Source organism: Eschrichtius robustus, chromosome 15 (assembly GCF_028021215.1).
Source record: "Eschrichtius robustus isolate mEscRob2 chromosome 15, mEscRob2.pri, whole genome shotgun sequence".
Classification (NCBI taxonomy): Eukaryota; Metazoa; Chordata; class Mammalia; order Artiodactyla; family Eschrichtiidae; genus Eschrichtius; species Eschrichtius robustus.
Window position 1 is genome coordinate 6,121,717 of NC_090838.1, and position 21,920 is coordinate 6,143,636.

The 21,920-nt window shown below is 40.6% G+C and overlaps 1 protein-coding gene across 9 annotated transcripts in view; it reads right to left on the bottom strand.

Moving 5' to 3' along the window:
* Positions 1–19,520, bottom strand: part of KIDINS220 (kinase D interacting substrate 220) — a 96,869-nt gene extending 77,349 nt beyond the window's left edge. For 5 of the 9 annotated variants that reach the window (XM_068565149.1, XM_068565146.1, XM_068565148.1 and 2 more), the window contains exons 1-5: positions 18,695–18,743; positions 12,326–12,454; positions 6,093–6,191; positions 4,962–5,060; positions 652–750 (exon numbers count right to left, since the gene is read on the bottom strand). In XM_068565149.1, the coding sequence (XP_068421250.1) occupies positions 652–750; positions 4,962–5,060; positions 6,093–6,191; positions 12,326–12,433 (405 nt within the window). In that variant the 5' untranslated portion in view covers positions 12,434–12,454; positions 18,695–18,743. Of the gene's footprint in view, positions 1–651; positions 751–4,961; positions 5,061–6,092; positions 6,192–12,325; positions 12,455–18,573; positions 18,744–19,281 lie in introns of those variants that run through there. The other 4 variants (XM_068565143.1, XM_068565150.1, XM_068565144.1 and 1 more) reach the window with 3 other exon arrangements.
* Between the last annotated feature and the right edge of the window lie 2,400 nt (positions 19,521–21,920).

A 21,920-nucleotide genomic window follows, 5' to 3' on the forward strand; every position in this document is an offset into this window, starting at 1 on the left:
AACACACAATGTAATTATCTAACCAACAGGTAAGACTAGTAAGAATATAAAACCTTTCTTTATAATCCGTCCATTAACTTGAATAAAACTTTCCTTTTTTTCAGCTGTACTGAGGTATAACTGACAAATAAAATTGTAAGACATTTAAAGTGCATGTAATGATCTGACATACATATGCATCGTGAAAGGAATCCCCCCATCAATAAAACAATTTCTTAATCTGCAGTCTGAGATCAAGTCTCAAGCAAAGTACAATAGTAATGCATGTATTACCACCTATAAGAATGTATAGAAAAGTGGCATGGATATTTGGTAAATGTTTCCTTTCTTTAAAAGAGTTTAGATTAAGAACACGTACGCACAGAAAACAGGTAAGATGACAAGGATTTCAAAATCTCCTTTTGAAATATTATATAGTTATAATTAACATTTAAACTCTAAGAGTTGCCTTTTTGTTGATAAAAATTGAGAAATAAGCTTAGCCTCAGAAAAAAATTCTCATTGTGTTTTGAAACCACATTCTGCGTTATTATCTTTAGTAAGATCTAGATCATTTTTATCCACTATGAAGTCCAAAGCATAACCAGCCTGAAGCATTCCCTAAAAGAACTTACCACTTATATTACAGATGGATTTTTTGTTAACGCTTACCAGACCAGTAACACTTGGATTGGCACCATGAGAAAGAAGCAACTCAACCACTTCAGTGCGGCCTTTATAACATGCCCACATAAGAGCGGTCCATCCTCCCTAAAGAAAACAAAAAGGTCGGGCGGCGGAGGGAAACAAAACACTGGATTGTCTCTAAGCACAAAAATGGCATTAATGAAGCTCCTTGTGTCAGCTTTATTCTTTATAGAACCATTATTTTAAGAAATCACTACTATGTAGTTTTAAATACCCAAGCTCCCCAGAGAAATACACAATAGTATCTGAAAAAAGTCAAATCTCTTAAGTCCAGTAATGATTACTCCAAAGTTTGTATTATATTTTGGAAATTGGCATAGGGAACATTCATGTTGGACTCTTTCCAAATTTCCAAGATTTATTTTGGCTTTATAAATACTTTCCTTCAGTAAACATTCTATGTCTCTAGATAGTCTCCTCCTGGTATGAGTCTAGACTTTTTCCAGAGAGGGATTCCAGCAACCCTATTCAACTCCTGCATCTAAACCCATCCTATAAATTCCAGATCATTATCATACCTCTTGCTAAAAAACAGAGGATGAGAAGGCAATGATCTGTAGATCATGATTTCCAAGGGCGGGCAAAGTCATTAAGTATGAGTTAGCGGCATGATAACTTTCTATTTTTTAAGCTACAGGAGTAGTGTTCTTGTTTTGGCAATGTTCTCTTTAGCTCTAATGCAATTCAATGAAAGAGACAAATGTAATCAAATTATACTAAGAAGTGAATGTCTTGTTTGCTTTTTTTTTTAAAATCACTATTTGCACCAATCCAAATTTGGGTTCAAGAATATAAATCACTTAATCCTTCTGATTCTGTCTCATTGTCACTAAAAAAGAAATTTTAAAAAATACTTGCCCTAATCCGAAAAGGCAAAACTACAGAAAGGGAAAGCAGATCCGTGGTAGCCATGGGTTGGGGAGTGGGTGGAGGGGCTGATTATGAAGAAGCAGCATGAGGGTACTGTTGAAATGATGGAACTGCTCTGTACAGAGCTGTGGTGGTGGACATATGACATCATGCACTTGTCAAAACCCACAGAACTGAACACCAGAGAGACGAATTTTACTGTATGTAAATTTTTTAAAAATCACCTAGAATATGGGGAAGAAAGACAGAATATAGACTGGGATGAATTAATTATATTACAAATGAATCACATAATTACTTAGAAGCTGATCTAGGTAACTCTGGAAAGCAATATTTTGACTGAATTCTGTAATAATGCTAAAGACGAAAAGAACTGTACACAAACAGTATATTTAGTAGCAAATCTGTTTCTCTCAGGGTATGGATTAGAAATTCTGAAACTACTTTATTTGTATACTAGAGTTGAACAAATAAGTAAATATATTGTGTAGATAGTGAGAGCCAGATTTCTCACAGTCAGAGGAGAGTTACAAATTAAGAAAAGGGAGAAGGCTACAGTGGATTGGGCTCATGGTTATCGACCTAGTCTATTTAAAAAAAAAATATATATATATATGTATATATATATATATATATCTATATATACACACACACAGATACAGAAAAGATGTATATATATGCAAGAGTTAATATACAGACATGTTATTTCCTACATCTGTCCACTGAGAAGGGCTACAAGCAATGACATCCCAGTAACAATAAGCATACCTAACCCCTAGATTACTGGTTTCTAAATATCATTTTCGAAAAACAGGAACTAGGGTTCCTTGGAAAACTGATTGATTCCAGGGCTGATAATCAGGGAAATAAGGCAGGGAAAATATAAGATGAACCTGAGCCTGAAGCATTTTGTAATGCCAGAAAGTAAGGAAGTGCTAAAATGTATATCTACATATATCTATATATAGATATATATTTAGAGAGACAGAGAAAGACAGAGACAGAGTCAGAGAGAGAGAACTCTTCTTTACAGAAGAATTCTAATTAATAAATGTAGATGGAATGATGAAAACAGAAAAATCACCATTATGACACCACAGTCATAACTGCTGCATGCAAGATGCACTGATGGATGCTAAAATAAATGAATGAAAGTTTAATCAAAAACAAGATATTTGTATAGTCTCAAAGTATCTTCTCTCAAATATTTAGGAATTACAAAGGGAAATCTGACAGACACTACCTTAGCCAAGATACATCACCAGTGATACATTCTGCTGATGTATGTACCTAGATGTGGTACACTAAGAAGGGCATATCACCTCCTTCCCAATAAAGCACAACCTCAATCTAATCATGAGAAACATCAGACAAATCCAAATTGAGAGACATTCTAAGAATGCCAGACAAGAAGTCTTCAAGTGTCAAGGTCATGAAAGACAAAGAAAGGCTGACATAATTTATTTAGGTCAAATTATAGAGCTGGGCATTTAGTCAAGTCTTAAACACACCAATATCTTAATCTGTAAAATTCCTGCCCAGAATTGTGTTAATATCATTCCCTCATTTTAATTTGTATAGTACCACCCTATGCAAGAATCTCTGAGATAAAAACTTAACCTTGAGAAACCTATGCCCAAATTTGCAAAGTGAAAAGATTGGAACTGACTGCCTATAGCAATGCTGTAGTTTGGTGTCCATTAAAGGTCTTCTCAAGGAAGAATCCTCACTAGACTTCCTGACATTATATCCGGGAATTACTCCTGAATCCCAGACAACCCCTGGTACACTCTCCTCTCCTCACACAAGTCCCAGGAACTCTGCCTTCCCTCACAGTTCAGCAGCTGCCACCACCCACCCAATTCTCTGAGCTCAGGGTCTCTCAATTCTAACTACTAAGGGAGACACAGTCCTCAGTTTCCCTAATTTGGGGTGTTTAAAAGCCAAACACAGAGGCCCTTTAAATGTTAAAATGTTCTGTGATTTGATAAGTACTTCAGGGAAATGAAAAATATGGAGAACTAAGAAAGTTTAAGAAAACATTTTTTACACATCTTGCCAAGTTTTTATACATTCATAATGTATACTTTATAGTTCCTAACTCCCTTGCTGATATATATGGAAGAATAATAAAGGAGAAAGCCTTTGGAGTAAGCAGTCCTGGGTTCAAAACTCAGTCTGACTGCTTAAGAGCTAAGTGACTTTGGGCAAAGAGTACTTCTTCCAGTCTCAATTTCCTGAACTATATATGCTGAGAACAAAATTAACCCTTAGCCCGTAGGATTCTTCTGAGAAGTCAATTAATGACAGAGAGGCTAAAAAGCACCTAAAGGGATCAGGCATACAATAGCTACCTAATATTAATTCATCTGATAAAATGGTATGGTGCTTTTAAAAAAATATTGAGAACTAGGTAATTCCATGAATTTCTCTTCTGCTTTATATGCCAGTTAAGATAAGAACACTGCATTTTACTCCTACCTGCCATATCCATCCTTTGCCTAGGTTACTGACATCATTACCTTCTCTCCTTAAATTTTTATAGCAATGTACTTCAATTTATTTTCAGAAATAGGGAGGATACAAATGGTTCTGTATCTTTCTATAAAAATAAGTATACCAACCACTTCACTAAGTTTTAAGAATAAATATAACACTGTAGAAGAACACTGTGCAAATTACATCGTACAATATTAAGTGCAAGCTGGTGGAGTGCTGCAGTTTCTTAAAAATTCAGACCACCTGTACTTCATAAAGCATCATCAGCAAAGTAATACATGTTTTCTATATCAAGGCAGTTCAATTCCTTCTTTTTTTCCCCTGTTAAAATTAATCTTTGAAAAGGCTGAACATTTTGCAGAAAAAATAAGCCAGAAATGATCCCTTTCTTCACCTTTATGCTTTAAGCAAATGCCAAGATCAAATAAGAGCTAAGATAATTAAGAATCATTATCTTGTTAAACTTGTAATGTGTACAGATGGCATTATAAACACAATTACATTTTGAAAATAAGTTTATAAATATTATTCTGAAAATCATGACTTTAAATAACTGAAAATATTTTTAAAACTATACTATGTCCCTCTTAAAGTTCTCCTTAAAGGGAACAACTCTCTCATGAGTTCTAAGACTGATACATTATAAAGAGTAATAAGTTGTTTTAACAACATTTCAGAATTAAAATTCTGCAATAAACAGAAAATAATGACTAAGAATATTCTAAAGGAGGTGCATTATATCACCGGGTTTTAAAACATTCTTGAGGGTCATTTCAATGCCCGATCCCAAATCCTAAAAACATTATTATAGTATCACCTCACACATAAAAATACAAGACTTAACACATATCCCTTACTGCTAATAAGATCCCAGCTGATTAACAATGGATAAAGAATGTCCATACCATATCACGGTGCTCCAGGTTAGCCCCACATTTAAGCAGTTCTTCCACAATGTGCAGGTGCCCTTCTTTTGACGCTGATATAAGTGCTGTCCAGTTATCCTTGAACACACAGACACAAATGTTATCATTTCAAAACCAAAAATAACATTCCAAAGTGAGGAAAAATAAATTTGAATTTACATACCAGATGATCATACCAAATTGACATGACCTGACCCACTCTAAACTACTCTGAAATTACACTGAAGCATAAGCTCTGTTAAGAATTTATCTGTCTACCTGTATGACTACAATGGTGTAAAAACGGTTTCACAACTGCGTGTTCAGTCTTTTCACTGGCCTTCTAATCACACACTGTGTTTTTACAGAGGAGAAAAGGTGACTATCGAAGCCTCAAAGCTAATCCTTGCGGTTAGCGACCATTACTATAAACTGAAATTAAAGAGCCTGCAATCAGACTTAAGAGCACATTTACAAACTATTAAACTCAAGCGATCCCATATGATGAGTTCAGAAACTGTATGATAAAGAACTATTCTTTATTTTTTTAAATAAAGCCTACAAGTATCCTATCCTAACTTTTATCCATGAGTGTACTATAATTTAATTCAAATGATCACTCAATTAAAATCACCAATTTAATATCATCAATTTGAATCATAAAAACAAACAGAAAAACAGATGTAGCTGTGTGACCCTGAAAAATAATTCCCGGGAAACAGAGGAAGTAAGCCTCTTGGAATAGTGATTTATCCCTCACAAATGATATGGGACCACATCTTTCTGGCCTATCATATGTGATATTTATAATAATAAGGTACCATTACGGGGAGTTACTTAACAATATGACTCATACATATCTTCTAGGCAGGCATTTAGTTTTAAGTATATGTGCTCCCTATTCAACCAGTGCCATCTATACATAAAAAACCTGAAGCGCTGAGAACTTTCACTGAAAGTAAAAATTTCTCTCCTGTTATTACCCCTTTTAAAAAATTGAGTTAGCATATTGTTAGGCAAAGTCGAGAAACAGAAGAAGTACAATCTATAATCTATTACTTTTGAATCATTTCTTAAAAGCAAAGTTAAGGAAAAGAAAAAGACAAATGAGTAAATTATTTCAATATATACCAAATCTTCCAGATTGCAATTAGCTCCATTCTTAATTAATTCTTTCACTATTTCCAGATTGCCTTGTTCAGCAGCTATCATCAATGGAGTCTGCCCACACTGGAGATATAAAAGACACAGAGAACTTGTCAAGATGCTGTACTTTAGCTGAAATACCAGTTAATTATAGCACACTTACTTTTTCCTGATGTTATGTTAAGTGCTATTTACAGTATTTCATTTAGAAACACCTCTGAATTCTTAAGTTTTCAGTTTACTAATAATGTAGAAGTCAAAGAGAAAATGAGACTTTTTTTATGACAGCATTAGCAATCTGTTTTTGGCACTGCAATTGTATTCAAAATAAGTAAGCATGAATAATACTAGGCACTGAAAAGTAATTACCACAATGTATATAAAAATCTTAGGATATCTGTGGTAACCAAATTCTCTACCAACACAGTTAGAATATGATACAGAATGTGGTTTTATTGTATGTATAAGATGTGTTATCAGGACTAGAGGGAGGAAAGTAAAGCAATATGCAAAAACAATACAGGTGCTGTATATATTATGTAGTTTTTTTAAGCCTTCCCTTTTAACCTTAATTCATTAAACTAAAGCCCTACTAGCTACCTCAGAGCTGCCCAGCCTGTGCCTAGAATGAGTCACAGCATACGACACAGTGCTCCCCAGCCCTGAGACAGCAGGGCAGAGCCTGGGCAGTGGGATCCTGGGACAGGTTCCCTCCAGCAGCAAGCCTGGCTATTGCAAGTGCAGCACACACATGATCATTTTCTGTACATGCCATGATATCAAACAGGTTAGATGCACTGGGTTAAAGGTGCTGAAACATACTAAGGTATACGAAAATTGCACCAAAAACTAAGTTCAATTAGAGAAATATTTATCTAAGCACCTACTTACTGAATGTATATCAGTGGCGGGGAAACATCAGTGATTTTTTTTTAAATGCTAATCTGACAATATTCCACTGCTTAAAACCCTCAATGGTTTCCTACTGCTCTTTTGGATGAGAACCAAAATCCTTACGTGGCCTGTGGTCTAACGATGGAGAGACGACAGCAGGCCTACCTTGAAGCCTGTGCCAGGCCATTCCCTCTTCACCAATGTGCCCTCAAGTTCTTTCCCGCCTCTGGACCCTCAGACAAAGTCTTCCCTCTACCCCACCCAGTTAACCACCACCCACCCGGCAGCTCTTGGGTCAAACATCAACCCCTTAGGGAAGCCTTGCTGACCTCCTCTAATTTCATTTACTATACTAATCCTTGTTTGTAACTACACCTTTATTTGTGTGATTAACAACTGATTATTGTGTTTCCTCTAAAGGCCCTGAGCTCCCAGAGGGCGGGAAGCATGCCGGTTTTGTTTGTGTAGTTAGTACTGTACAGCCCCAGCGAGAGGGACAGCCACGGCCACACAGGTACTCAAGTATTTGAGTGAATGAGTGCGCCAAGTCTGAAAGAATTTAAAAATCCACTAACGGCAACATACAAACCAGGAAATAATTATGGTAACAGGCAATGTACAACAGATGCTACTGTAAGAATACAAGAGAAACACAAATATTGAGTTAAAGTACAAAAGTAAATCGAATTAAATACAGACACTCATATAATGATGGATACTAAATTATATGTGGTAGTCACCTGTCATTCAACCAGGGTCATTAGGGAATGAGATATTATGCATCAATAGATTTTCCAGGTGAAAAAGTTTATCCTTTAAGTATTAAATTTGATTATAACTTTTATGATTACCATTTTTCTAAAAAGCAATACACACATTGCTACTTGTTAAACAGATTAACTTAAACACTATGTTTATGATTCTGAGTCATACCTACAGACATCAATTATTACACCAGGCTTGCCTCTGTGAGCTCTAATGTCTTTGAGTTACTTTCTACAGCATGTTCCTCCCTTCTGATTAGATTAACTGGGATAAAAAGTGAAATATCAAAATCAATGGCATAATATATAAATTAAAGCCAACTAATTGAATCTATGGCCCTAAGGATATATGACTTGTACATCAGTTTTCAAAATTGTAATTCCAAAGACTCAGGAGCTTTCTGTTTACTTTCTGGGGTCACAGTCACATTTCAGATAGTTCACAAAGACAGGTGCTCTTAGAGTATGAGGGAAAAAATAAGTTAGATGTGTATTAAAATCCATAACACAAATAAGACAGATGGTGTAAACGTGATTAACTAGAAACAAGCCAAATGAAAGACTTGAATAGTCATAACTTTCTCTTGCAGAAACTATTAGTTGTCTACCCAGTATCTAGAGCGACAGGATTTTGTTGGGGGTGGCAGCATGCTCAGCTAAAAACACCTACATTGTTCAGCCTTACTTGCAGTTGGAAATAATCCATGGCACCACTCTGGCTAGGTCTCCCAGGAAGGCTCAGTAATTAGACTAACTCGGCTGGCCCGTTCCCTTTTCCTTCTTGTCTGATATGTGGACACAATGCTGCAGTTGTATCAAGACAGCTGATGTGAAGTAACAAGCACACAGAGAGGAGTGGCCAGAAGGGCAGAAGGAGCCTGGGAAGATATCCTGACGCCATCATATCAGCCTTCGAATGGCTCCTCCAGCTTGTCATTACATGAGAAAAATAAGATCTTAATTTGATTAATCCACTATTTTGGGAGCTGTTACATGCAGTCCAAAGCAATCTTTAACCTTTTTTAGCTACACTATCCAAATAGATAAGTGATTTTCAGGAAAGGCTGCCATTAAGTTTTATTAATTCCCTTAAGGTAGAAGGATATTTACCTTATAAGTTGTGCCTTATCACAAAACATATTTATTCTACTAGTTCTTGCTTAGCAAATCTAGTAACTACAGTTGTGGAGATAGAGTGACTTAGAAACAGTCACGACGACTTTACTCTTTCACTTCAATATGAATCACTAAAGGGCCCTTCCCTACCTAACCCCACATACACATCCCAGCAAATCCCAAACCCATTTCTTTCCAAAAAATACAGGATCACATAACTCATATAATACTCTATTGATAATGACCTCAAACCAAAACACACCAAAACAGGACACTGCGCACCAACTAAGTTTCCGCACCACAGCTATCTTATTTTATCTCAGCTTCCCAGAAGCTACAATGCAAAAACATGTCCTATTCAGCACCTTTTTGCTCTTCCCAATTCCTAGGTAGTCCCACTTCTATTTATTCAGGTGTACTGGACCTAGATAACCATTGCCCTTTAAAGCAGTCACCTTTGGAGGATCAATACGTCTTCCAATAATTGCAGTGAAACTAGAACATTTTTTAATTCTCCTTTGAGGCTTCCTTCACGGTCTACATTTGTAAGCACGTAACAAAATTCACCTCCTGAATTTAGAGCCCTGTTTCGTTTTCTTAGACAGGGAATAATGTCCACCCTCAACACTATATCCTTGCATCAAGGAGAGCTGAGAGTGCTCTTTTCAAAAATAAAGTTAAATTAAATTAAAGCCCTTCACTGATCTACAAAGGGCAAAGACTTGCCATCATTGAGAACATTCAGAGGCCAAGAGATTTATCTAGTTTACAAATAAAGTAGAAAGAAAAAAAGGAAGGAAATTAGCATTTATTAATTGTAGCCCATCATATGCTAAGCACAGCATCAGGCAATTTTCCCCACATTATTTTATTTTATTGATGTAACATTTAAGAAACTTTTTGAAAACTGATAACCAAATATATTAACATGAGGTAATTAAGTACTTCACCTTTTAAAGGCAAGAAAGAGGGAAGGTCTAAGCAACTTTTTAGAATTCTATAAAAATTAAATTTAATCAGAAGCTGTAGAAGCAAAATGCTAAAAAAGGCCTTGAGAAAGCTACTTTCTCCACAACCTTCACATTAAGCCATAATGTAAAAAATCCCAGGTTGCTTCAAAGTATTATTTTAAAAATCCAATTTTAATTTACAGAATACTAAACTAGACATAAATATCACTAATAACCATTAAATGCTACTGCATGCATGATGACAAGTTAAGCTCTATACCAAATACACTTCATTTTTTATGTGAATAAGATTAATTTAAGTTTATGCTTATTATGTGCTATTTTTCTCCTTCCAAGTGAAGCTACGTTCTCAATATTCCCAAAGAAACTGTCTATGAAGTAAAACTTAATCTTTTTAAACTATCATTTTATTATTCCAAATATGCTAATATATGCTAATAAAATGACTACTTCCATAAGCAGTTCTTTTATAACAATGAACAATCTCCAACTATTAATTTTATCTCATTTATGCATAACAATTGTTGACTATTCAAAATCATAGAAGGGAATAATGAGCTCAACTAACCAAAATATAGTTTGTTTAATATAGAAACACTGAAGATATAGACATTATCATTAGATGAACATAAGTTAGATGAACACTGAAGATATAGACATTATCATTAGATGAACATAATTATCATTAGATGAACATTATCATTAGACGAACATAAGCTTAAGACTCAAAGACAAAGGAGCATAAACAGGTCATAGCTTGTTTGAAGTCGAACAGAATGGGTTCAATTTGGATTTCACCAGGTAATACCTTGGATAGGAAACTGAAGGATTAAGTCATTTATCTGTAAGTCAAGATAAATAAGAGTATAATTTTTTATGGAGTTTCTATGCAAATTAAATGAGCTAAATATACAGAACCATTACCATATCTGCATAAATAGTCAATAAAAACATTAGCTATCATCACTGTATTGCAATAATAAAAATTTTATATCACGATTTCTTTAACAAGAGCTAACATTTAATAAAACTAAGTACCCCATGTCAAAAATAATAATAATAAAGTAATAACTGTTGATTCAGCAGCTTTCAAAACATTTATAATATTTGCATACCCATGTTCATAGTAGCAGGATCCACAACAGCAAAGAGGATGAAACAACCCAACTGTCTATCAATGGATAAGTGGATAAACACACCATGGTACATACATATAATGGAATATTATTCGGCTTTAATAAGGAAGGAAATCTTGTCACATGCTACAACATGGATGAACCTCGGGGATATTACACTAAATGAAATAAGCCAGTCACAAAAAGACAAACACTGTACAGTTCCACTTCTATGAAGTACCTAGAGTAGTCAAATTCATAAAGACAGAAAGTATAATGGTGGTTACCAGGGGCTGGGGTCAGGGTAGGGGGAATAGGGAGTTGTATAGTAGATAGGGGGTTTCAGATTTGAAAAAGTTCTGGAAATTTTTCGCAACATGTGAATTACTTAACACTACTGAACACCACTGAACTGTACACCTAAAAATGGTTAAGATGGTAAATTTTATGGTTTTTCCCCACTGTAAAAAAAAATCATAAATAAAACTCTGCATGTCTACACACACAGATACATATATGTGCACACATATACACATATACATACATATACATTTGTGTAAAACTAAAATCAGTCCATGTTCATCTTATTCACTGGCAAAAAAAAAAAAAAAAAATTTACACTGTATTGAAATACAGTCCTAAGAAAAAGCATTATTCTTCTTAAGTTTTATAAAACATACATACTTTGCCACTTAAAAAATTCATACAATAGGTTTATTAGTCCCTAAAATGTTGCAGCTTGGCTGTTCACAATAAAATAATCAACATTTTACTTGCTTGTATTGTTGAATAGAAATATCTAATACGAGTTAATGAAAATGATCAATATATACTTCCCTGTCTCATTAAACAGAACACATGACCTATTTAACTGTCTCTTAAAGATGTAAGTCTTTAAAATCCCAAGGCGTGTGGAATGAACAACTTGGGAAGAGGGTTGAGGCTCCAGGAAAGAAAATATTTCAGAAAGTCCTAATTTTGTCTGGTTAATCTTTTTTTTTTTTTTGGTTAATCTACTTATGAGAAGATTGGGTCTAGAAGCTCTTCTAAAGTTTCCTAGAAACACTTTTGATTTCAGTAATTAAACTTCTTGAAGAGTGACTGTTCTATCTGGAAAAAAGCCAAACATAAGTCTCAATCACAAAGCAAAAATTCAATATTCAATCATTTATATAAGTTCAAATGCATTCCAACAATACAGAATTCAAAGCACTTTTAACTATAAGAAATTATATCATTACTGAGGGTGAGAACTACAAATTTCTTACTTACCTTTATCCTTAGCACAGTGCCTCGTACATAGTGGGTAGTCAACAAATATTTGTAAGAAGAATTTAATTTTAGAAACTTGGTCTTACCTCATTTCTCTCATCTACATCTTTGCATTTTTCAAGAAGAGCTTTCAAAGCAGGAATGTTTTCTTCTTCTACATAATTTATTACACTCTGTGATATGAGAACTGACATTTTCACAGAAAGCTACAATACCTGTTAAATCAGATCATAATTTGGGATTAGGAAAAAAAAGTTACTACTAACTATACTACTTTCTTAACCTTAAACTTGTACAAATACACCTCCACTGGCAGGAGTAAAAACAAGGCCCCGTAGCTCAGCTCTCAAAATGCCCACCCCTCTCTTCCCAAGACTCACACTCATCTCTCTCTTAACTCATCCAAACCCCAAACTCCAGACCCATCCCCCAAACGCTCCTCCTCACCACCACCCACAAATACAAGAAAGCGCTCCACTGCCTCTCCTGCTACGTTCTCCATCTCAGTAAACGGCCACTCCAGCTCCGTTCTTCCAAGGTCAAAACCTTGGCCTTATCCATGACTTATCTCATCCCTTTACACTCTACATTCAATCTATTAGCAAATCCTTTGGTTCTAACTATAAAATGTATTTCACATCTGGTCACCACTCACCACCTCCATCACAACCACCCTGGTCCAGCCACCGTGACCTCTCACCTAGATCCCAACTGCTCTCCCTTCCTCCATTTTGCCTTCCCCCCAGTCTACCCTCCACAAGGCAACCAGGTGATCTTTTGAAAATGTAAGTTGGACCAGAGCTTCTTAAATCATAACATACATCAGAATCCCCTCGAGCTTGTAAAACACAGATGCCTGGGCCCTTCCCTCGGAGATTCTGACAAGCAGGTCCTGGTGCAGCCCCCGAATCTGTATCTTTCACATGCTCCGCACGCCTGCCTTTGCTCAATTCGCCCCCTGCATTGGGAACCCACTCCTAAATCACTGAGTCGCATCTTGGCCATGCTGTGCTCCAAACTCCCCAACAGTTGTCCTCTCACTCGAAATAAAAACCCCAATTCCTTATCAGAGCCCAAAAGGCCCTGCTTGACCTACTCCAGCCCCTCTCCATGTCCCTGAGCTTATCTACCACTCTCTTTCTCCTTCATTTTGCTCAGGCTACGCAGGGTTTCTGTTCAAATGTCACCTGATCAGCGCGTCCCTGACCACTGTGTATGAAACAGCCATCACCCCCACTATCATTCCTCATGGCATAAGCCTGCCTTGCTTTTCCATACAGCACTTAGCACTGCTCAAGAAACCTTTGTTTTTTGGTTTTTGGGTTTTTCGTCTGCCTCCTCATTGCCCATCCCACCTCAAAAATGCAGCTCAATGAGAGTAGAGACTACTTCTGTTTTGTCTGATGCTGAATCCCCAGCATGTAGAACAGTGCCCGGCACACAGCAGACACCCAATATCTAAGAACGAACGAGCATGCCTACGCTGATCCACCCACCTGGAATTCTTCACCCGTCTTTAACTTTCCAACAAACCGAAACATTCCTTCAAAATCCACCTCAGGGGGCTCCTCCTCTGGGACCTTCCCCCCTTTCTTCCCCTCATTCTGTCCTGCCCCGCCCTGGTCAGTTTCACCCAGTACACCTATATGTCATGCATACCTGCAGTATTACACTTATAATAACATATCACAATTATTCATTTACTTTGAAATCCTTGAAAACAAGATCATGTCTCACCTTTTCATCCTCAGCAACTAAGGAAAGGCTTGGTACATCGTCATTAAATGGTTACGGAATTAACAGGAATATTTTATAAATTACAGAGGCTATGTGCACCCTAAATTTTAATGTTACACCTGGTGAATCTGGTTAAGGTGTAAAAGAGAGTTCTTTGTACTATTCTTACAAGTCTTCTGTAAGTTTGCAATTACTTTAAAATAAAAATTTTAAACACATGCAAATGTCTGACAAAGTCCTTATTTAGATCAAATATTTTTCCTCACTATAATATCACACAAGACTGGAATGAGCATAGTAAAGAAAATTAGTTATAGACACTGACCTCAGTTGTTAAAAAAAAAAAAAAAATTGAAAATCTTAAGATTTTCAAATCTTGTTACCTCTCTCCCCCAATCTGTTATGTGGATGGTATGTGTATCACCTTGAGATACATAAAACTTAAAAAGTTATCACTCATAGATTGTGACTAATATTAAAAGACTTTAGACTTAGATCCCTTTAGACTAAGATTAAGCAGAAAATGGTAATAGTAAAAAAAAAAAAAAAAAAAAAAATTGAAGCGGCCTTGCCTTAAGCCACCTGAAAGATATTCTTTAAACGACTCTATTAAGGAAAGGTGATCTACCTTTGTCATACAGTTCTGAGAAAATGCAATTCTACACAGCCATAATTGAATAACAGTTCGATCTAACAGTAGTGTGTTGGAAGTCTGTAATTTACAATGCTTCAGGTTATCACTGACAAGTTGAATAATACACTGTTTCTGGCCTATGGAGACTTAGGGCTCTTTAAAGTACTGGAGGAGAAAAGAGGTGACTGGGGGAAGAGAGAAATGGCTGAAATAAAATTGGTTGGCTGGAGCTGGGGGATGGGTACATGAGGGTTCATTACGATTCTGTACTTTGCGTATTTAGGGGGAAATATTAGAGCAGGCTTTGCTGATCGTTCAGCATTACACGCCTGGAATTCTGGTAATCTCTGCATTCATCCACCCATCCCTTCTTTACTGTTAAGTTTCTTAACGGGGGGAACTTCACAAGTCTTACCTTCACAAATTCAGAAGCGCCTAAAACCGTTTCTTGTGCATATTAAAAGAATTGTTAAATGTTTCCTGAATTGAATTTGATCGTCACATCACATTTATTAATTTAACAGGAGAAAACAGTCTACCACAGCTGACAGTTATAAAATGATTCCCATGAGCCAGGCTTCTAACAAATCAAGAATTTGATCTCAAGTGTGTCCAGTAAATCAGATTATGTTCTTCGACGGCCAGGTCTCCCAATCCCTCCCTCAGAGGCTTCACTTTTGATTAGCCATGCTTTCCCTCTTAAATGAATCCTTTCAACAGGTTGCATTCTCACCTAAAAACAAATACCCTCAACCGCCCACATCCCATCCTCCGCTCTTGTCATTCTCAGAAATTCCCTGTCAGCTTCAAGCCATCCTCCCCCTCCCCCTCACAAGGACCAGGATCTCCTCCCCATCATCCCGACATCCCGACAGACACGTATGCCCAACCCACCGACAGACAGCCTAGAGGTCTCAATTTAAAAGTCACTTCCCCCAGTGAGGTTTCCCTGACCGCCCACCCCACTCCCAGACCAGCTTAGGGCCTCCTCTCTCCCTCCTCCTTTCTCAGTCTTCCTTAAAGATACACTGCACTTCATTGCAGTGACTGTGTTCCCAGGCAGGAAGCATGTCTGCTTTGGTCACCACTGTTTCCCCCATGCCTGACACGTTTCCAGCAACAACGGACAGGCTCAATAGGCATCAGGTGAACGAAGGCAGCCCAGGAGGCAAGATCTCATCTGTTCTGCAAGTATTTCCGGGGCACCATCATGTGCAAGGCCCATGATAGCCTTTAGCGGATTCCTATCAAGCCTTCAACAAGCTTACCGTTCACTAGGAGACATAAAAGAACTTCATCACGAAAAGAGCATTTACATGTCACCTTATAGTTTGTGAGATGCTTCTATATCTATGATCTATTTGATTTTCCAATAATCTTAAGTATTATTTCTAATTTTACAGATGAGAAAACAGGTTTCATACACAAGTAACTTGCCCAACATAATTCAAAAAGCAAATGTGTAGTATCCAGATAAATCCAAGTCATAATTTAAGGCAGAACAGTGCTGGAGAAACCCAAAGCGCTATGAGAGTTCTGAAGAGAAGTTCCTACTCTTACTGGAATATCACGGAAGTATCACTTTGTGTTGATCCTTGAAGAATGGGTCCACTGGTGGGAAATGGAAGAAGGGCATACCAGGCAAAAGGAACAGAAGGAACACAGAGAGTGCTGAGTGACTATGTAGTGTATGCCCAGGAAACAATGAACAGCGCGGATAGGGAAGGTAAGTAAAAAGTTAGAGCTAAGACTGGAAAGTGAGGGTGGTTAGATCTGTAATCTCTGCAAGATAAGGGCTGTCTCTCTTTTGTTCTTATGTCCCCAGAACCTATTACAGGTCCAGAGCAAGTAGAAACATCGACGATAACTGCCAGACTGAATAACTGCATAGGTGTACTAAATATGCCTCTTCTGTAGGACTCTGCCTGCCCACAGCTCCCGCTACCCTCCACAGCCATCTTCTCCACCATCAGCCACAACCAGTGACGAGCACATGAGGACAGGTGACTGCTCACAAGATAAGCTGGGCCCATCAGATGCCTCTCTCCAGAACTGGAGATTAGAAACCAGAGACCCAGAGACCATGAACAAGATGATACAGCTGTGAGGCAGCCAGTCAGCAGAGAGGGGATCCAACAGATGTGAACAGAGAAGACGCCTCCTAAGTGAGAAAACAAACGTGGCCCCTGAGAGATCTACAGAAGGTGGAGCTGCCTTAGATCCCGATTTCTTTCCGATTCTCAGTCAGTCCTGCAAATCTCCTTCTCCCTGAGGTAAAAGAGTAAATCTCCGTCCCTCGCCTTCTCAACAGCCCTGACTAATATAGTAGCAGAGAAACTGAGCAAACGCAGGAAGAGGGGGATGGCACACTCACATGATCCTAGGAAAAATTTCCCCCAGCAGTGCATGCGGCCCAGAATCAGAACCCTGGATGCCAGTCAAACAACCACCAGAAGAGCCCACAGGAGAGGGGACAGGCAGTAGGGATGCAGAAGAAGTGAGAGATATGAACTTGAACAGTATAAAATCCCCCATATTGGACCCTTTGACCTACCAAAATATCCAGAAGAGAGATTCTGGATGTAGAAATTTTAAAAATTATGTGACCAGAAATGAAAGAACTGGTCAAAGGTGACTAGATACCAAGCATAGGTGATGAGAGGATGGTGGTGCCACTAACAAAAAAAAGAGTGAAGTCCGGAGAAGGTCAGGACCTTCCTCCGTTCGGTTAGTATCTCCTCCTTCCCCACCACTCCTGCATGCTGAACGTGAGGTGCTCGAAAAAACCTGGGTTGGAGAATCCACCCAGTTTTTGGAAAAACAGATCTGGAAGTCACTCGCACAGAGTGTAAAACAAAGATTCTCAAACTTGTGTGCATCAAAGTTACTCAGGAAGCTTGTCAATACACAAATTCCCTGGGCTTCTCCCCCCAGAGAATCCTATTCAGTAGATCTGGGGCGCAGACACTGACATTTTAACAAGCACCCCAAAATGATTCTGATGAAAGTGTCCACGCTCGTAAAGCTAGAGAACAAAGAACACAACCTTGCCGCCGCATTTCTCACCCTTGGCTCTGCATCAGTGTCTCCTAAGGTGCTTTAAAAAAATTTAGATGTCTGATCCTCAGTGTCGTCAAAGTGGGGACAGTGACAGAACGTATCACAGTCACCTATCTGAAGGGGTGATTCCTGAGCCACACCCCAGGCCCGCTGAATGGGAATTCTGAGGGCAAGGCTAAGAAAGCTACATTTTTAACCAGTGCCCCCTAGCGGCTAGCAAAGATGGCTCCATAAATGGTTATTAAGAAGAAAATATTCTTCACTGGTTTAAACCTGACTATGTGTCAAAACAATTTTAAAGAAAAATAATCCAACGTTACTGGCTGACAAATCGCTTCCCTATAAATAAGTCAAGGAAGCGTCGTAATCAATGGCTTGCTGATATTTTGCTGATATAACGGCCTGCACAGGACAATGGCGTAATGGAGCCCAATATGAAAGCAAAGGGAGAAAAACCAACCACCTCCTCCGTGGAAGCCCAGGGAAAGAAACCTCGAACGCCTGCCCTAGCGGTACCAGCTAAGGGGGTTCTCGAGGTGGTGGGTGTGCCTGCGGCTGCTCCGAAAAACAAACCAAAAGACACTTGTTTCACTAGCATCCCCCATCTCACCCCCCCAAAAGGCTGACCACCTGCGACAGCAAGTCCAAGACCTTCCCGGCGCCCCAGCACGCGCGGACCCGCCCGGAAAGCCGGACACCGGCCCCCCCGCGGCCCCGCCCCGACCCCTCCCTCCCTTCCCTCCCCTCCCTCGACCCCGCACACGCACTCGGCCTCGCACCCCCCTCACCCGGCCACGGCCCCTTCCCCACACCCGGCCTCACCCTTCCTCCGCTCCCTCCTCGCTCGGCCTCGTCCCCCTACACACCCCACCACGGCCCCTCCCCGCCGACCACCACACCGACCGTCTCAGAACCTGGCCCCAGGACGGCGTCCACAGCTCGGGCGGAAAGGGCCCGCTTTGCCGCAGGCGCTGTCAGAAGACTAGAAAGGGAGAGACCGCGGCTTTCAGCGCGTCGCCCTCACCTCAGCCAGCGGCCATCTTCCCCCCCAATCTCCGCAAACTGACAGATCACGTGACCCCGGGCTGAGGGGCGGGGCGGCGTGTGGCCACGCCCCGTGTCCGCCCCGGGAGCCCGAAGGAGGCGGGGCTGGGTGGGGCTGCCGGCGCCGGCGGGAGCAACGGGGAGGGTAGGCGGGCTGGGGCGAGGGAAGCGAGTCACCCAGTCCTGCCGCCCTCGGCACCTTCTCTCTGGCCTCCAAATTCTGGTGTATTTTGGCAAGCGCCCCAGGCAATATTTTCTTCATCTTCAGTGTCACTCTTCATGTTATGGCGAGTTTCTTATCCCAGTTCACCATTATCATCAAAGCTTATGCAGAGAAATAAACCGCAATTTATAACTTCAGACGACTCTGCAAACATACTGCGAATGGAGGCTAGCTGAAATCCCGTCCTCCTGAACCCAGAACACCTGTGGGATCTAATCTCCCGGCCCAGAGAGCCCACCGCCTCCGCCGCTTCCTCACTCCCCCCTCTGCAGCCCGGCAGCCCGGCCTCACCCGGGTCTCTGCAGAAGGAACCTCTGACCTGCCGGCGGCCAAATGTGACTGACCTTTTTTCCACTCACGGTTTCCCTCGCGACTCCCTCCTGGAAATGTTCACCTCCCTCGGCTTCTGTGACTCTGATTCTCCTCGTTTTCCTCCCATTTCTCTAGCTGCTCCTCTCAGATTTCACCTCCCTTCAAATTGGTTAACGTTCCCAGAGTTCATCTCAAAGCTGGACTCGTCACCCTCCCGACCTGGTGTGATCCTCCTGTAGTGACACTGTCGGGGGACCTGTCTCCTGCCCCCATCCACCGAGGCAGGAATTGGGAAGTCATGCACCTCCCTCCCTCCACCCCTCCCTAACGTCATCCGATCAGCCCACACCGCCTCACTGCAGTCACTTTCATCACCCCTGAGCTGCTTAAAGGCTTCAGAAGCTCCCCGCCAGGACTATATATCAAAAGCCCCCAGCTACCCTCCCTGCCTCTGCTGGTGCCCCACTAACCATCTCCCCAGGAGATTGGGATCATGTCACTTCTTTGATTAAACTCCTCAGCAGCCTTCCATTTCCATAGAGCAGATTCCCAAACAGTACGTAACAGGCAAGGCTCCTCTGGAGCTGGCCCCTGCCAGACTTCTTGCCATTGTACTGTCCACCACTCTCCTCCCATCCTGCCCCGCCCTAGGCTGGCAAGTTCAGTTCCTGGAACATTGGGCCATGCTCTTTCTCGTCTCCATTTTGTTTCCAAAGTGTGGTTCCCTCTCCCCTGGATAGTCTTTCCTGCCTCTTGTCCAGCTGAGTCCAACAGATGAATTCTATTTGTCTTTTAAGAGGCAGCCTAAGCAGTCCCCTCTTGTGTAGCTTTCTGCATGACCTCAACCAGAGTTCATCATCCATCTTCTGTATTCACCTTCTTACTCCACAGTCCTGGGGCACAGTAGGTGTTCCAAAAGTATGTGTTAAAGCATATTTAACCTGTTCCCTTGTCTCGCCCCCACTATAAGGTTCACTCCATTCTTGTTCCACCAGCTTCCCTCACCCTGTTTAGAGCAGTGTGAGGCCTTGGAAAGCCTTTAAGGAAGAAAGAGCACCATTTATGACTTCGTCACACGCTTTGGGGTGTCCTCTCATTGTCCATGCACGCCACACCAACATCTGATGGAGCCACATGTGGGCTCCTTGTTGGCTTTTTCCATGAGTTGCCAGAGTGATCCATTTCAGATGCTTTTCAATGGTGCCCAAAGGTGGCACATCAAAATCATCCGTAGATCTTTCTAAAAATCAAAACTCGACCCTTGCTGGGGATTTTTAAAATATCTTCCAACGGAACACCGTTCTCAGACGTGGTTTTTGTCCCATTGTGTCCAAATCGGTGATAGCAGATATGAATATCCCTTTTCAGTGTCAAGCAAGTCTTTGAGGACCTACACAGTATAGCAGGTGGCCTTTTAGTAGCCACTGGTTGTGAAAGCGACATGGGAATTGGAATCTGTGGTTTCACAGGGATCTATGGCCCCAGCGTGGGAGCCAGGGCTCTATCATAAGGAACCATCTGAATCATCAGCAAGGCGTTTGAAAGGCTTTCTTTTTCGTTCTTGTTATTTTTGGGGTGGGGGCTTGTTTTTTTAAATATTTTAATGAGTGCATTTTAATATTATTGGTGTCTTTTGTAATCATATTGATTTTATTTTTATCTATTTAAACACATTCTGAGAAGGCAGTCGTAGGTCTTACCTGTGTGCCAAAAAGGGCTACAACACAAAAGTGGTTAAGAATCCCTGGGCAAAAATATTAAAAATGAGATGAGACTTCCTACACTTCCTGACACCTCTGGGTTACCATGTGTGAAAAAGCTGCACTCTCATCCCACGACGGTTAGATTTGTTTCCAGGATTCCTAGTACTGGGGCAAATCTGGGTTGCTCTTCTTGCAAGAAAGTTGTCTGTACATTAAACCTTGTCTTTGAGTTTCTTGACCTTCTGAGCTACTCACCAAGAGATTTGCTCTTCCCCTGGGATGTTGACGGGCTTTCTGGATGAGCCTGGGGACACAAAGGGAAAATGTGGATTCCATAGCAGAGATTGGGCCCTGCAAGATCTCACTGAGGTGTGTCGGCTATGAAATGGTGACTCAGGGAGAAGGGGTCTTGAGTCCCTAAGTGCTTCCCCTATGGGACACCATTTTGAGAAGAGACCTGCCCCCCGTGACAGTCCTCACCGTTCCAGCCCGCCTCACCACGACCACCCCCAGCCGCTTCACCCCGTACTTTCTGTAACTCCAGGAGGCAACGCCTGGTTGGTGAGCTGGCCTCTCCACAGCAAGTCCAGGAGGCTGGCTCATGCCCAGCAGGCGTGAGCCACACTGAGCAGCAGTGAACCAACGCGACCAGAACGCCTCTCCTGGGGACGACTGGAATATAACAGAAAGCAGGGGGGGCGGGGGGGACAGCAAGCAGTGGTCCTCCAGCTGAGGTGGTCCCGAGCACCGCTGCACCGCAGCTGGGGGCTTCTCGGTCAAGGACTTTGCAAATCCCGGTCTAGACGTGGGACATTGAGTCCCAGACACTAAGACCATCACCCACACTACCTGAATCCCCTCCCCACTTCTTCTCCCCAGATAGAAATCCTGAAGATATTCGGTGTACAAGTTGTCCCTTCAGGCACATTTTAAAAGCAGTCCAGATGACAGCCTGGAAAGAAGCTACT